The 16,220-nt window shown below is 36.0% G+C and overlaps 1 protein-coding gene across 12 annotated transcripts in view; it reads left to right on the top strand.

Annotated features, from left to right (window-relative positions):
* LOC134532929 (CAP-Gly domain-containing linker protein 2) overlaps positions 1–16,220 on the top strand; it is a 129,140-nt gene that overhangs the window by 90,113 nt on the left and 22,807 nt on the right. For 6 of the 12 annotated variants that reach the window (XM_063369996.1, XM_063369991.1, XM_063369987.1 and 3 more), the window contains 3 exons: positions 156–336; positions 479–701; positions 3,903–3,953. In XM_063369996.1, the coding sequence (XP_063226066.1) occupies positions 156–336; positions 479–701; positions 3,903–3,953 (455 nt within the window). The remainder of the gene's footprint in view (positions 1–155; positions 337–478; positions 702–3,902; positions 3,954–16,220) is intronic. The other 6 variants (XM_063369999.1, XM_063369995.1, XM_063369988.1 and 3 more) reach the window with 3 other exon arrangements.

Below are 16,220 nucleotides of genomic sequence, written 5' to 3'. Positions count from 1 at the left end.
GCTGTATCGTGTAATAACTTAGAATTGAAATGTTTATAGGCATGAAGTCATGCTTCAGCAGTTTTTTACAGGTATATTCTCCACATATTAAACTAGATGTGTGGTGTGGCCAGGCTTCTCAGCAGGATCATGACGAGGTGTCCTCCCTGTTTCAGCCCAGAACGTGGCTAACCCCGACTTGAAGCTGGGCGAGAGGGTGATAGTGATGAGCAGCCAGGGCTCAAAGGCAGGCCTTCTCCGCTACATGGGGACCACGGAGTTCGCCTCGGGCCAGTGGTGTGGGGTGGAACTGGACGACCCTCTGGGCAAGAATGATGGCACCGTAGAGGGTGTCAGGTAACGTGGAGCCGATGTAACATTTGAAAGCTACCCCTTCACGAGTTCATGGCTTTGCCACCGAACCTGGGTAGTCTTGTTGAGAGAGAGGGTTGTCTTACAATGGTATTAGTTGATTTCTTTTTTTTCAACCCTGCCGCAGGTATTTTGAGTGCCAGCCGAAGTTCGGGCTGTTCGCGCCCTTGCACAAGGTGAGCAAATCGCCGTCCAGCCGCCGGCCGTCCTGCCAGCTGCACCACGGGCCCGGGTCCGCGCTGAAGAAGACGGGCTCTCGGGAGTCGCTGACGTCCATGAAGAGCGCGGCCTCGTCGGTGACGGGCACCAGGGTAAGGCTGGGCGTCACGTCCTTGAGCAAGAGCTTGCAGGTAGGCTTCGCTTCCCGGAGAGTTCGGGGACCAACTGAGGGGGAACCGGGCTCCGCAGGTGTGCCGCATTCCGCCTTGCTGTGCAGACGATTCCTAAAGCTGTGACCGTGCCATTGCATGTTTAGTCGTTCACGCTGCCTTTATTCATTACCTTCCATTTTGTATGATTAATGTTTGGCATGCCTGTGTGGTACTAAACTAGTTTTTTTTTTTTAAATTTTTTTTTAACTCATTTTCGATTTTGATGTGTATGGTTGACCTTCAGTTGTAAAGCTCTAAGTGAAGTTTCTCTAAAAAACAGACATGCTTGCTATTCATAATTTTTGTGTAAACTTACCACTTTCTTTCCCTGTAGTTGTTCTGTGTATGACAACTAATAACTTTATTCTTTTTTTTTTTTACATGGGGATGTAAGTAGATCAGCCATTCTTTTTGTACAACAAATTTATAAATCTATTCAATATTAATAAAATTCATCCGATAAAAGTTTGTCAACTAACTAGGCTTGAAGTTATTATTCAGTGATTACTGATTATTATGTTAGAAGAGGAGATATTAAGGTAGTGATAATCATAAAATGTGAACGAAATTCACTCAAATGTCGGGAGTCAACAGGACCAAAAGAAGTAATAAATACTACATTGTTTTTGTTCAGAATTTGTGTGTCCGCTAAAACCCAAATTATTGTAGCTTTAACTATCAGAAACTTTGGTTATCAGATAGGGCTAGCGAAAAATGAAAAATGAGTTTAAAAAGAATGTTTTTAGTTTTCACAAAATACCCCTTTGAGCAGCATTGTGGGAATTGTAACAGCCCGCAACCCTCTGTTCCTGAAATCACTGGGGGCTGGTAATATTAATCGTTGCTAGAGGATGCTCACTCCTAAATGAAAGTAGGGTCATTTCGAGGCATTATCAGGTGCTCAGTGCTATGAACACATCACCGCGACACAACAGTTTTTTCGCAGCATGGATTGTAATTCGACGTTTGTTACATCTTTGCATATTCAGAATTTTTTTTACTTCTGTTATTAGCATGTCTGCTGTGCTTGGTTTGTCTCAGTTTGTCTTTTGAACTAATATTTCTTTATGAATAATTTAGTATTATTTTGCAAACATTTTTAAGTAATTTTTTTGTGGTAGTTAAGTATTTATAAAATACGGTATCCTTAGCTGGCACCAATTTTCGTATTTTAGTTGTAATCTTTTTGTTGTTGTTGTTGTTGTTGTTGTTGTTGTTGTTGTTGTTGTTGTTGTTGTTGTTGTTGTTGTTGTATTAGCTGAAATGTAGTCACTCTTTGGAAAAATTGCAATATGTCATGCCTTTCAAACAGTTGTAATAATTTTTAAAGTGTTTATTGAAAAAATAAATATAAAAATGTATTAGGTTTAAGGCCTAATTTAATTTAATCTGCTGCTAGCTTGCTTTTGAATGCTAAAATGCAGCTTAACAATAGCCATAGGAGATACTTCAGGGGTAAGTACATGTTATAGATAAGTACCTCTCTTTTACAATATTTTGTTTAAAAAAATACTTAAAGCACAACTACAGTACTGTGTCGCACAGAGGACGATTTTTTTATTGCAAGTTTTGTATGGTGCTACATTTAATCACCAGACATAGGTGATGTAGCAGCCATGGTGTCCATCTGCGACATAATGGGTTTGACTCCCTTTTCTGGCCATTTTGTTGAGTGGGTATGCTTGGCGAATGAGTTAAGTTATTGGTAGATTATGCATTTTGTAATTTAGATTGTAAAAACGCTTTAGTTTTGCATTTTAATACATACTTACTCATTCATTGTCTGCACTGAACCTTTTAATTGTCTGCTAGGTATCATGAAGGGCTCAATACAATCACCAACCTTACACAACCATACAGCTCTCTCCCTCCCTTTTAACCAGTCCGAGATTCGTTTTAGCTCTGCCCGATATGTTTAAGTTCAGCCGTCGATCAGGCTGGGTAGGAACTAAAGGCCCTGCCACATTCGTACAGTTCCGTCTGAGTGGTCTGTCTGACTATGATGTCCGACCATGCTGTCTGATTCTTTTTCTGTAGCAGCGTGCCATATTAACGTGTCTGATGCATCCAGTCAACATTATCGCTTTGGCTTTACTTTGAGAGATTTATACAAAATAGAGAGTGAAATTTTGTATAAATGGAATTTTGATACATTTTATGAAAATTTGTCAGTATTTAACATATAGTTTGGCCAAACCTGTAAATTTGGTGCCTACACACGTTTATCATTTTTATTTACGTTCTCGGAAACTTGGTAATCCATTCCAAAGCAACTTAACAGAAAACAAACGCAACAAAATGATGCCCAAGGCGAAATTAGGAAAACCTAAAATTAAAATATTTGCAGGTAAATTATTATTTTTGTGCTATCCAACACTTTCTTTGTACTCATCACACTTTTTATTGGCCAATATTGTTCATGATGTCAGATTGAGATGGTGCTGTCTGACCTGCCTGACCTCGGAAGTTCAAGTTCGCGAGGTCTGGTCAGACAGATCTGCTCTGCGCGACTTTACCATCAGCAGCTGATGTTGTAGGTCACGTAAACCAATCAAATGCCATATTCGCATCTGCCCCATTTGCATCATCTGCCCTGACACATCAGTAAGATATGACTTGCGAATGTGGCAGGGCCTTTAAAGGTCAGTCCCTCGCACTTTAGAGACTGTCTTAGGTGAGAACATTAATAGTGTTTGAAAATCAAAAATTATTGCATAACTACCTTACTAGGTGTATTATAAAATTAATTACGACATTCAATGTTGGATGCATTAAGTTAAAAAACATTAAAAATATTTTTGCTGCATGGAATGAGAAAATGTTAAATCAATCTTTTTTTTTAATATTGTCGAACATATAGGATTAATGTCGGCTACATTCAGTTCTTAAAATGCTCTAGGAGTTTATAGAAGTTTCCAAAATATTTCGAAAGAAATAGGTTCTTTGAAATATATTCACTGTAGGCTGTGCCGAAAGGGACTTTTTTTTGTTAAAGCCTTATAGATATATTTTTGTGTGACAGTGTTTACTATAAGATGTTGAAACTATATCTAACGAGGACTAGAGATTTGCGTTTTTGCATTTTGCTTAAAAGAAATAGGCTTAAGTACATAGCATGTGTGATCATGTTCACTGGCTTGTGCACATTGCAGTATTGCTGAAAAATGCTTTTTTCTTTAGAGGTCGGTGGTTCGCACACCGACTTCCACAACAGGGACCAGAACTTTCCAGGTGAGAGCTTTAAATGATACAATATATATGTACATGTGTAGGTCTATAAATTTGTAAATTCAGCTCTTTTGAACGCTGCAGTGTATACTTGTAGCTGGTAGCAAACAATAGTGCTAGACAAATTATTTGGGTTTCATGGAAGAATCAGAGTTAACCGATGTCTGGCATTTTGTATATATGATATGTGATATGCATAATATTAAGACATGTATACATTATTAAGATATTAAAGTTGTAAATGAGTTTTGGCGAACATTTATTTTTAAAAAACTATACTGGAATCTTTTTTAATGTATATTTTCCTGGGTAGCAGACATGCAGACTCATCTATGTTGAGAGGTTGCATTATTTAAGAAGTTTTTCTTTCAAAAACTTTATATACATAGGCTCCAGATAGTTCTGGAAATACTATAGTGACGTCTTGTCCAGCGTAATCTTGCAGACTGGAATTTGATACACATTAAAAACCATCTTAAACGTAGTGTGTTTTGGCATCATGTTATGCATGACATTTTTTTGTTCAACTAGTTTTTGCATGTATATTGTGCTGTTTTCATTGTTCTTGACGAATACTGACAATAATGCAAGCTTTAATTAAAGTTTAGTATGTATGAGTTTACCAAAGACTAATGCTGTTGCATTCTTAATCATGTTGTGCTTTTGCTCTGCCTGTGCACGTTCATCATAACCAAACTAAACATAATTGCTGCTGTGACTTGGAAAAATTAGTAATTTTGTATTTTTCATGATTATTTTCAGATGACTGACTTTTTTTACTGTAAGGAACTTTCTGGGGTTTTTAGTTAGTTAATAGCAACCTTATGATACACTGGAGTTAACTTTCCTGTTCATACCAAAATTGTTCACTTTTATCTTGTAGTATGCACTCATAAAATTAGAAAAACACACATCTCAGTTTCTGTAGTCAGTGTTAGTTCCAAAGGAAATTCACTCATCAGTGTTAATTATATGTACCAAACTACATACTTTATTTGGGCATGTGTTTATGCTTTCTTTAAATATACGTTATGATATTTCATGTGCATTTTTTTGTAGTGTTGCATGAGAAAATAATGAAGTTAATGATCATATTTATGACATGAATAATACCACAGGAGACAGTTAAGAGGCCGTGTCACAAATTTGCGCTCCTATCTATATCAATGTTATTTTAAAAGGCAGTTTTTCTCAAAGTCTATAAGAGGTAGGGGCCGGAAATTTTGCCTACTGAAAGTATACAATACATTTAACATAACCGCTTTTTTCAAATTTATTTATCATATCATATATTATTTCTGTGATGAAAATAATATTATCAATATTTTGATTTGTCCAGATACATTGAAATTTTGCTTATATTTATAATTATTTAGCAAAAACTGAAAACGCCATTGAAATGTATTGCACATTACCTTCCGATCAGTGTCTTCATGATCATGATGGGTTTATAAACCTGGGTGTAATCAAGTCTTTAACTATTACATGACAACATTTATACTTAATAATTTGGAGATATGCCTTTTCTATCCTCAGCCCCTGAGCTTTTACTATCTGGTCTGGCGACCGACCTGACACTCTTCAACCACCCCAGGGGTCTCCGATTACACATCTTATCAAAAAAAAAAAAAAAGCTGTTCGTTCATTTGTTTTTGTGTTCGAGCGAAGGTTTACTTCTCCATTAGTGCCACAGAATTCACACATTTATGCCAAGGGAATATTCCGCTGATGTGACGCCATACGAATGTATTATTCGCGACCATACAACTTTTTTGTTTGTCATCGGGAAAATGACGCCGCAGTTTGATTTTTTGTGGTGATATAAAATAAATTTTCTTGGAATGTTCATTTTAAATTGAGCATTTTTAAATGTCAGCGTAGAATATGCTTATCTGCCCATTTTGTTTCTTTCCATAATAATGAGTAAAGTTAACATTGTCATAGACATTTTATTATATTCGTTTGCCGTCCAAGTACAAATGTCACACTATATCGCACGTAATTATATTTTTTTACTAATTTGTTAGTTGTCATTTTATTTAAGTTATAAATAACATTAATAAAAATTATTACTTAATAGTCCAGAATAGAGATTGAGTTATTATTCATTTAATAGGGGTTTAAAATATGGTACTACATACATATTTATATTATCTTCTTGTCTTCTTTGTAACTTTACTGGAAGAATGGCATTTGGTATGTATGTTAACTCACAATGAAAATACTTCAGAAGTACTCAATTAACAGTGAACAACCTAGGGCCTATACTAATTTCATTATGTTCATGAAATATAATTGATATTACTAATAATGAACTGTATGTGTTTTGCGTAGAGATATCGTACGTACTGTATGTGGTACAGACCAACATTAGCTAAGACTCTGTAAATAAGTAATTTCAGTTAATGTGTAGAGAATATTAAAAGTTAGAAATAATGATATATATAAAACAATGCAGAGTTATCAGCATAAAAATAGAAGTTGTTTTTACGTAGCGCCTACTGGAATGTATATTTTGTGTTGAATTATGTGGTATGATTAGTATTCTCTTATTGTAAGTGTGTTTTGTTAAAATCTTATAAAACATCACTTACTGTTGAAGGATTTTCATTTTTTTTGTGATGATCTTACTTAAAAAAGTTTTAATTATATTACACATGTATATTTTAAAAGCATTTTAATGTATACTTATAGAATTGTAATAGGCTTTATACGGACTCTCACGATGCATGTGAGCATCTATAATTAATAGAGACCGGAAAAATTCGCGGATTCATTCGGCGATAGGCTAGAAGTCAAATACATATACCTTTTAGATGATTTTGCTATTGGCTTACTGTTCATCTGGACGAATCTCAACCAATTATAAAACACCAACCAAAGAAGGATCGAATCACAGACAAACAAGCTGAGACGACTAACAAGTCAGCAGCAAATGAACTGCCGTTCAGTGGCGTAGCGTGCCATCTCGGCGCCTGGGGCGGGAAACCCATTTTGCCGCCCCCATTCTATAGGTGCTTAATTAAAATTAAATTTCACATGCAATGAGGTACCTTTTATTGAAGTTAAAATAGGATGAGCGGTTTTACAAGCGGATTCTACGGGCCTTATGAGCAGCGAAGTCAGAAATAACTTTGTCAAAATCAATATTAGCAGCCAATTCTTGTTCAATCGACAATATAGTCAAGTTTGATAGTCTATCGGAGTTATGTTCTTATATATTTTTAACGCCTTTTTGGTAATTATATTTAATTTTCGGAGCTCCGAAGTATATGATCAAATTATAATTTTTCGGGGGAATTGTTAAAGTATTTTTTTAGTATTATTATATAGCTATTTTTATAAGTAGTAATAGGGTATGTATTTTATGATGGATGCACCGATTTGTGATGAAACGATTTTATGATATATATATATATATATATATATATATATATATATAAAATGTTGTCATATAAATTTTGTGTCTTTTTAACTTGCTGCCTCCTCTCACTGTTCGCAACCTTATTAGTATTTTTTAAGCCTGCTATTAGTTTGGGTTTTAATATTTTTTTGGGTTTACCTGCGCTCGCGGTACGGGGCAATATATGAGTTTTACTGTGTCCCGGTTTGCGGAAGTTGTTTGGTTTGCCCTGGGTTAAGGTCAAACTTTACAGTACAATGCGTAGTACTAAATTCAATGAGTGCGAAAGAGAGGCATCGACACGGGCCGACGCGTGAAACAAAAGATTTTGTATGAGTAATTAACACAATAAGGAGTGCCGCTCAACTCGGCTCGCGCGCGCCGGGCGGCGCGGCGTGATGCGATGTTGCCGTTCGTATGTTAACAAACAAACGTTATAAAGAGCTCTGTCAGTGATTTCGCAGTTTTTCTTTTAAATAAATATTAAAAAATAGTTGGTGCGCAAAATTCTAGATAAAAATGGAACATTATAGTGTGTCTGACACATGTAATGAATGAATCATAGATCAGATCTCAACCCGCTTCACCGGCGACCCGCCCCCGCGGGCTGCCGCCTGGGGCGGGCCGCCCCCTCCGCCCCACCCACGCTACGCCACTGCTGCCGTTATTTGCCCGAGTGTACAGGGGAATGTGCAGTCTATCCTGAAGGCCGTCGAAACCGCGAATTTTTCCGGTCCCTAATCTACATCAATATTATGGCCGTTTCACAAGATCAAATATTTATTGAATTCAATCTGTTGCATTCATTGTACATGATTTTCGATATGTACATTGAATTCAATACAAATTGAAGATGTTACTCAACTAAGCTTATTCTTATTAACTTATAAGTATTTTGTTTGTTCAGTACATAAAAGTAAAAGATTCGTTATTATTTAAATAATGAGCATCTTTAAGCAATAACGTTTTCAAAATATTTACATAAACATAATGGAATATATTTTTTAAATACTTTATATCTACGATCACATCAACGTCAGTATTATGTAATGAATGAGGTAATGAAATATCTTGAAAGGATATTTTCTTCTCTGTAAAGTAAATTTGTAATGCAGCCCTCTTAATGTTAGTCTTGTGAGTTATTTCGTCTTCTAATATGCTACAGCAATGTATAAAATTAAGTTTTGTTAGTGTTTTAGTCTTGTGTAATGTTAAAGTGTAATGTGATAAATTCAATAATTTTTTTGTAAGTTCGTATTCATAAAGGTAGGCTACATATCGTATTAAGATAAATAGTATAATATTTGTAAATTTAAATTCTTTGAAACAACGTCGATAAGAGGTTCACCTACCTCTGTTAAACTGTATGATGGTGCATTGTAAAAAATTAGGTAGTCTGACTTAAGTGAGATTGTATTTAGATTGTGTGTGATGCATATGCAATATCTAAGCATATGCATTTATGTTATTATCCTTTTAAAACGTTACATGATGAATTTCGTATACTTTTTAATGTCAACTAACATTATTTATCACGGACTATTACATCCAGATAAAGAATAATTACCACATGTTTGAAGATTAATTGTATTCCGATACGTTTAAAGTATTAAAATTTTTAGATTCGACTCATACCATAGTTGTATAAGTGAGGTTTCTTGATTCTGAATCCCTGCATCCGCAATTTCCTAGTGAGCCGCCGGTCAGATTGTCATCCTCTCAGATTGTCGAGGAACCAGATACATTTTTCGTCGAGTAAACTCGAGCTGTCAACCTTCCCACTAATCCTGTGATAAGGGTATAGTAGCTTTATCACGCGCTGCGGCTACAGTTCCTTCGGTTGAAAAAGCCACTAAATCTCACTGTTAAAAGAGAGAACTTCTAGAGCAGAATATTGGAAATAAACATTTACTGACACGGCCTCTTAATATTTAACACTATTTACACAGCAGTTTCTGGGTTAGGTGAAAGCTTCAACAAGGTGAAATAGTGAGAGGTGTGACACATGATTAGTTTGAGGTATTTTATTGATAGTTCGTGCAGGGAAATTAAAGTATTACTTCTTGCTATTGTCACACTAGGTAATGCTTTATTTTCCCTCTAAAGATTAGATATTGGTAGAGATTAATGATTAGTTTGTGTAGTGGATAGTTGTAGATGAGCATTTTAGATAAGTATTTTAACTGTACATTTTTCATTTGATATTTTGTAAAATATTCAAACAATGCATTAAGTTTTTTCTGTTCTTTTTTTATGCAGGGTAAAATTCGTGAAGAGCGTGATGAGTTTTTCTGAGTTGTTTGTGTGCGTCGAAGAGCATTGGCATGACCTTAAGCCTACAACTTCAGCAAATCACCTCAAATGTATATATCATATCTTACCTACACAGACATCACACACACTTGTTTAATGTTTTAATATTGGACTGTGTGCCAAATAATTGATGTTCTCCTGTATTTTTTTATGCTTCATCAGTTGGCAGTAGTTTTGATTATGCTTTTTCTTTTGAAAGTGCCTGCATTTTGGGGGAAATCTCTGTTAAAAATAATGCTTTCTGTCCCTTTTCTTTGGTTATTGCTATGCATTTTTGTCCCTGCCATTTATACTTATGAACATAGTAATTCCAAATTGTAATATTTATTTTGTGTTGTTGCTGCTTAAATGTTTATTTTTTGGTTACTTATTAAATAAAGATGAACCCTTTCCATTGATTTTTGTTTGCTGTGTGTTTTGCTTGTATTTTGATATTGTTGTGATTGCATTTATATTTCACGGTACCTATTTATTTGGTTCTCTTAGCGCATGAATTATGTATGATTGAAGATGTGAAAGGTGCATGTAGAAGTGATCAAATGTCATTGCTTTATTATTTCCTTTTCTGGAGAATGGATTCCAGAATTTTAATGTAAAATTCTGTTGTTGTGAGATGGTTTGTACAACAATAAGAGTTTCCCGATGCTTGTTGGTAAGGAAAGTGTGGTATCAACGTAGCTGCAGGTAAGTGTTATTAAAATATGCACCTACCTCTCTTACTGGATTGAGTTGTTAAGTCTTGCATAAATGTGAAGTGGATGAACATTGTGATTTTGACCTTTAAATTAATAATTTTTTTTCCCTTCAAACAACTGTTTTTACACATTGAAATTTAAGAATGATTATTTTCTAAAATCTGAAGTTTACACTAATGTCTGGCCAGGGAATAGGTTATAATGCTTAAATAAATTATATATATGTACTGCATTTTAAAAAGTCGTTAAAAATGCTAGTTCCAAACAATTGATACTTAGCCAACTGTTAGAAATGGAAACCTTTTTGTCTGCAATTTAATTAGTTGAAAGGAGTTTTAACAATTATTGAAAGTTTTCTTTATCTTAGGCGAAATTCCTTATATCAAAATTTGTTTCCTTAATTATGGTGTTTTTTTTATTACTTGCCTTGCTGAGTCAACATATTTTGTGTTTTATCAGTACGTTACTGTGTATAGGATTGATTTTGTTTCATATTTCTTCTCATAGTTGTAGCATTCATTGGTACAAAATTTTCATCTTCTTACAGTACACCAATCCCTCACTTAGCACGGCTAATTCGTTCCTAAAAATGTTCGTGTTAATCGAAATCGCGTATTCTGAAGCATTAGTCCCCATAAATATAAGGCTAAATTATTTAATGCGTTCCAAGATGTGTAGGGAAGTAATCTTTACATAATATAAATGCGTAGAATAATACTTGAAAATGCATATGTCATATCATTTATCTTTTTAAGCCTACCACCGAATACGTTAGATAAAGAAAACATGGCACAGTGTAACGGGAGATAAGTGGTAACATATTTACCGTCAGTCAGCAGGTTGGCTTGCCCGCCCAAGCGTGACCTTCAACACGCGCGCGCGTCTGTCTGCCTGCTGTTGCAAGCAGCTGGATCCTTTGTTATTACGTTTAAAACTTAACAAAATTAAAACACTTTTATGAAATTAAGAACCGGTTTTATATAACTTTAAAACACACAGCCATATGTAAACATTTAATTTGTTATGCACACCTCTTATAAAAGCGGCTATGTAAACAAATCAGTTAACAGATACTTAAACAGATTTAGATTTTCCCTAGAGCACAAACATAACATTAAAATACGGGTACACTCCCTATTTAACGCGGTTGTCGGGGGACATAACTTTTACCCGCGTTATTGCATAACCGCGATGTTTCGATGTGACCAAGGTCAAAAGGCATAAAACACCGCCTGTGTTCTAATAGGTCGGCAAGCACGCACAGTATAGACGGCCCGCCTTTGTGCGGACTTTGCATCCGCAGTTTCCACTAAACACGGGTGAAAAAATAAAAATAATAAATATTAAATGTTGAATTGTTTTTATTTTTCCGCGTGCCGCACACAGTTTGTCGCACATTTGAATATATATACTGTATAGAAGTCGCCAGCCCAGGTTAAAATTTCTAATATGGTTTTGAGGTAGTTGGTTAATTCACCGCCGCAATCGCCACCATCTCTAGGGCATCGACAAGTGTCGAACTCTTCAAACACCCCTTCCCCCTCCCATTGAACGACCTTGAGCTGCAGTGAATAATGGATGAGGGGTGCGGGGAATGACAGCCGGCGACAGCGCTGCGCTCTAACGTGTAAATAACAACTAAGACGATACAGGGCGTTACGGCAGCGCACTGCAGCGGTGAAGTTCCCAAGCTGCTCATCATACGCTTCTGAAAAACGTAGAGTAAATCCTATCCACTCGCGACTTCTATACAGTATATATATTCAAAGGTCGCACGGCCTACGAGCGCGCCACACGCCGCCATACACATGTGCGGCACACAAGCTGCTGCTGCCAGTCTCGTGGTGTTAGCCACAGTATCTGCTTCGTCAGTGTCCGTAACAAAGTAAGTGCAGTGTGTGCGGTTACACACGATTCTGTGGTCAAAGTCTTCTAAAAAGAAAGGCCGTAGTGATACTTCAAACCGAATATGAATCGCAAAGTACCGAGTTTGATTGACAAAATAAAAATTCTAGATTTACTTACAGATAGCTTGTCTTTTGTAGAAGCAGGCCGCAGATACAGGAAAAAAACGATTCTAGCATTCGTACAATAAAAAATAAAGAATCGTCTATCGTGTCAAGTGGTTAAACTTTATTATCCATGCTTACAGTAAATTATAAATGGTCACATGTGGGAAACAAAAATTGCGCCAATTTAATTTTAGCGCAATCAGTGACGCCGTATTAGAAACCGTGTTAAACTTTGTCTTTACTTATTTCACCAAACGCTGTGTCGAGTTGCTGAGTGTGTGTGGCTCGGATCGGCAAGTGTTATATTCCCCAGCCTCTGTTTAAAGGTCGGGAGACCGCTACACATAAACATTTCCGGGACTTGTTTACTACCTCACGGCAAAAGTGGTACAGTATGGTTCACGTAAATATTGGACCACTGGGAATTCCTGGGCAAAGATTAAAAATACGCTAGCCGATTTACTTTACTATTTAATGTTAAAACATTATACCAAAGTAAAAAGATGAACTTGTATAATACAATGAATTACCCAATAATATTACGTCTGTAGGTTTAAGTTGTAACAAAACATTTATATACAGATGTCCAGTAAAGTACCAATTAAGATTCTGGAGTGGAATTTTAAACACCGGACTACCTGATTTTGTCTTGTACGCAGCGACGCTGCTCAGTCAAGTGACTCATGCTCTGCCTGTGTACTGCGTGAACACATTCCCTCCCCCACTCCCCCTCGTGTTTCTGCCCGCTCTAATCTCTACCTCTCTCCATGTTCTCGGCTAGCCTCTCCCTACCCAGCGCTTGCCGACAACCAAGCCTATCCAACATCCATTTATCCAACAGCCGAGTCACGCTGGATAATGTCGCTGGATGGTGGGCTTTATCAGGTCCCCTGTCCGATGCTTCATTTGTGAGATAAAGCGATGTTAAGAACTAGTGTTTCAGAAAATATCACTGGGCTTGATTGGACCATAATTTGAAAACCCTACAAGATAGAGGAATAATGTACGGAGATATCTTGTTTAGAATTTTACTGCGGACATTTTCTACGCCTAGGCTTTTTTCTGCCCGATGCTTAATTTGTTAGTTACAACGCAAAATTATCCTAATCGGCTGTCAACCATTGATTCCATTATTATTATTCATTTCTGACTGGGGGACATGGTTTGACCCGCGATATACCAGATTCTGCGATCAATCGGGGCGCGATATACCGGGAGTTTACTGTATGTACAATATGTACATATACAAAACATAAAAGTTAGTTAAATATTTTCTGGGGTGAAATTAACACTATCATCTTGCTTTTTTTTAAAAAAAACGTGTCCAATTTCATCTGCTTTGGTTTCTGTACGGTACGGCCTGGTCTGCAGCCGGGCATCAACGGTAGGGCCTGGTCTGCGACCGGGCATCAACAGTACGGCCCGGTGTTTGTTTATCTGCGTGCGCATCTCTTTCCCCTCACATTCCAAACCACTCTTCCCCCCTCGAATTCCATACCTGACGTCGCGTCGTTTCCGAGATTTTTTTTAGCCTGTGGCGATTTCGTGCTAACTGAAATTTACAGACGTGCTATTCGAGACTAGGGCAGTAAAATTTACATCGTGCTAACTGAATTCGCATTAATTGAAGACGTGCTATGCGAGGGATTGGTTTACTTAGCTACATTAGTTCGCTTGAAGGCAAGTTGACATTATATATTTCCCTCTTATATCTGAGATTTCTAAAAGAACTTACATGTTCAGAAGTATGTGACCATTTGGAATGGTTATTTCATAAATACCCAACTTGTATGGGGCTATCATCTGGTGCTAGAATGTTATTTGATATCTTGAATGAAATTTGTGGTGGTGTGTGTCCAAGTGGTGATTTTGTTTTTACCCTTATCAGTTCTCTAAACCATTCTTAGTACATGTCTGCATTCACTTTTCGGACCAAATGCTAGAAAATTCATACCGTGGATGTCTTTTTTCCCCCAAGTAATTAACATATTGAAAAGGTTTAATGTTTTCAATAATATCAATCTATTCTTTGAAAATTTGTTGTGATTAGGTAACTCAATGAGAAAAAATGACACTGCAACACATTTTTTTTGTCATAGAAAACCAAGACTGAGAAAGAAAAAATAAATACACATTTAAAATGTATGTATAAAATGCAGAAAACAAGCAGAGATTAGCTATTGTCCAAATTCCAAATACATGCAAACAGAATTCTGCAGAAGAAATGATCCCGTGAAAAAAAAACTCAAGATGGAAATCAACTGAAGCCTAGATGAAATGACAAAAACAGCAAAAATGAGCACAGTAGGCAAAACAGTTGTGATTTTTCCAGAAATTAGCAGACTTCAAATAAGATGCCCTTAAAGTGAAGCCAGGCTTCTCAAGTCCTGCTGCAGAGTCTGTGTAAATTATCAATGGATGTTGAATCCTAGTAACTCAACAAAAATGCCATAAATTATGCCCTTCTACCATGAAATATGTGTAATACGAGTTTTATTATGAGCCACATGATATGGCCCAGTGATCCACCAGACTCATATTGTTTTTGCTTCTCTAATGGACTTGTCAAAAAGATGTAAATCCCGGCTGTTGGTTATCTGTGTGTGTATGCCACTTAATAATTTAGTTTTGGCTATAAAAGGCATGCCCCTATTTACACTAAAAATGCTCCTGAGATTTTTAAAATATTACATTAAAATGTAGGTTTGTGTGTGCTCCCATAGCTTAGAGATAGTAAAGATTCTTCAAATTTTTTTAAAATTCATAAGTTAATCATCACTACACATAAGCAGTATGAACGTAAGGAACTTAATGACTTTGATTGGTCAATTTTTGAAATGGGAAATTTATGCCTACAAAATGTTTTAAAATAAAATTAGTCTCCAGAAAATAACATTAAAACACAGGATTGAAGATAGCTTTCAAAGGTAGGTTCTGAAAAAAATTATTTTTAAGCAAATATAAATTCTATATGTTAAACTGCAACAATTGCAAATTTTATTTTATAAATGTTTTAGTAAATTTTTTTATTGCAAATTTTAAAATTTTCTAAAATCAAAAGTTTTGTGATTAATAATTATATGCAGCATATTCTATGGAATTTCAGTTAAGCTTCTATTATTTTTTAATTTTTCAGTGGAAGGTTTGCCAATTTTTTTTATTATAAAAAAAACTAGAATGCCTGAAACAGATATTCAAAACATTTTATAAATTTTGCATCTTATACATTTTAATGTTTTTATGGTAAAATTTTTCAACATATTTTGGATTATGAATATATAGAATGTTGTTTCAGAATACCAGTAACACCTGACAGGTGATTTCTTACAATAATTATTGAGTATTTAGGGAGTTCTGCGCCCTTGAAAATCATGTTTGACACCTTTGTTTATGAAGATAATTATCGGAAACTCCTTGAAGCTAAGCAGACTAACCTTCATTTCATCTCGTGTTCCCTTACCAACAAATAAATCCTCATAGAAAATAAACTTGAGTCAGTGCCCTTCATGTTCTTAAGGTACCGACATCATTTATTCGTACCTGAAACTTAGCTCTTCAATAGTCCCTTCTTGTATCGTCAAAAACCACCACAGCCAGAATAATCTGAAGACCAGCACTTGACCACCTTGGATTTCTCTTATATCTTTACTCAACTTTGATTATGTACTCTTATCAACTTTGATTATACATATAGAAAACAATGTGGGCTCACTAAGAAAATGACTGAATACATTGTGCAACAAAACAAGTCACGCTGCAATGACTCTATTCCCCCTCTCCAACCCAGCCTTCTTTATTCTGCGTTCCTCTGCGCGCCGCGGCTGCACGGATAGACAACCTCAGCTGT

This window comes from Bacillus rossius, chromosome 6 (assembly GCF_032445375.1).
Source record: "Bacillus rossius redtenbacheri isolate Brsri chromosome 6, Brsri_v3, whole genome shotgun sequence".
Lineage (NCBI taxonomy): Eukaryota > Metazoa > Arthropoda > Insecta > Phasmatodea > Bacillidae > Bacillus > Bacillus rossius.
The sequence above is the reverse complement of the archived record's forward strand: the minus strand, read 5'-3'. Positions and strand labels throughout refer to the sequence as shown.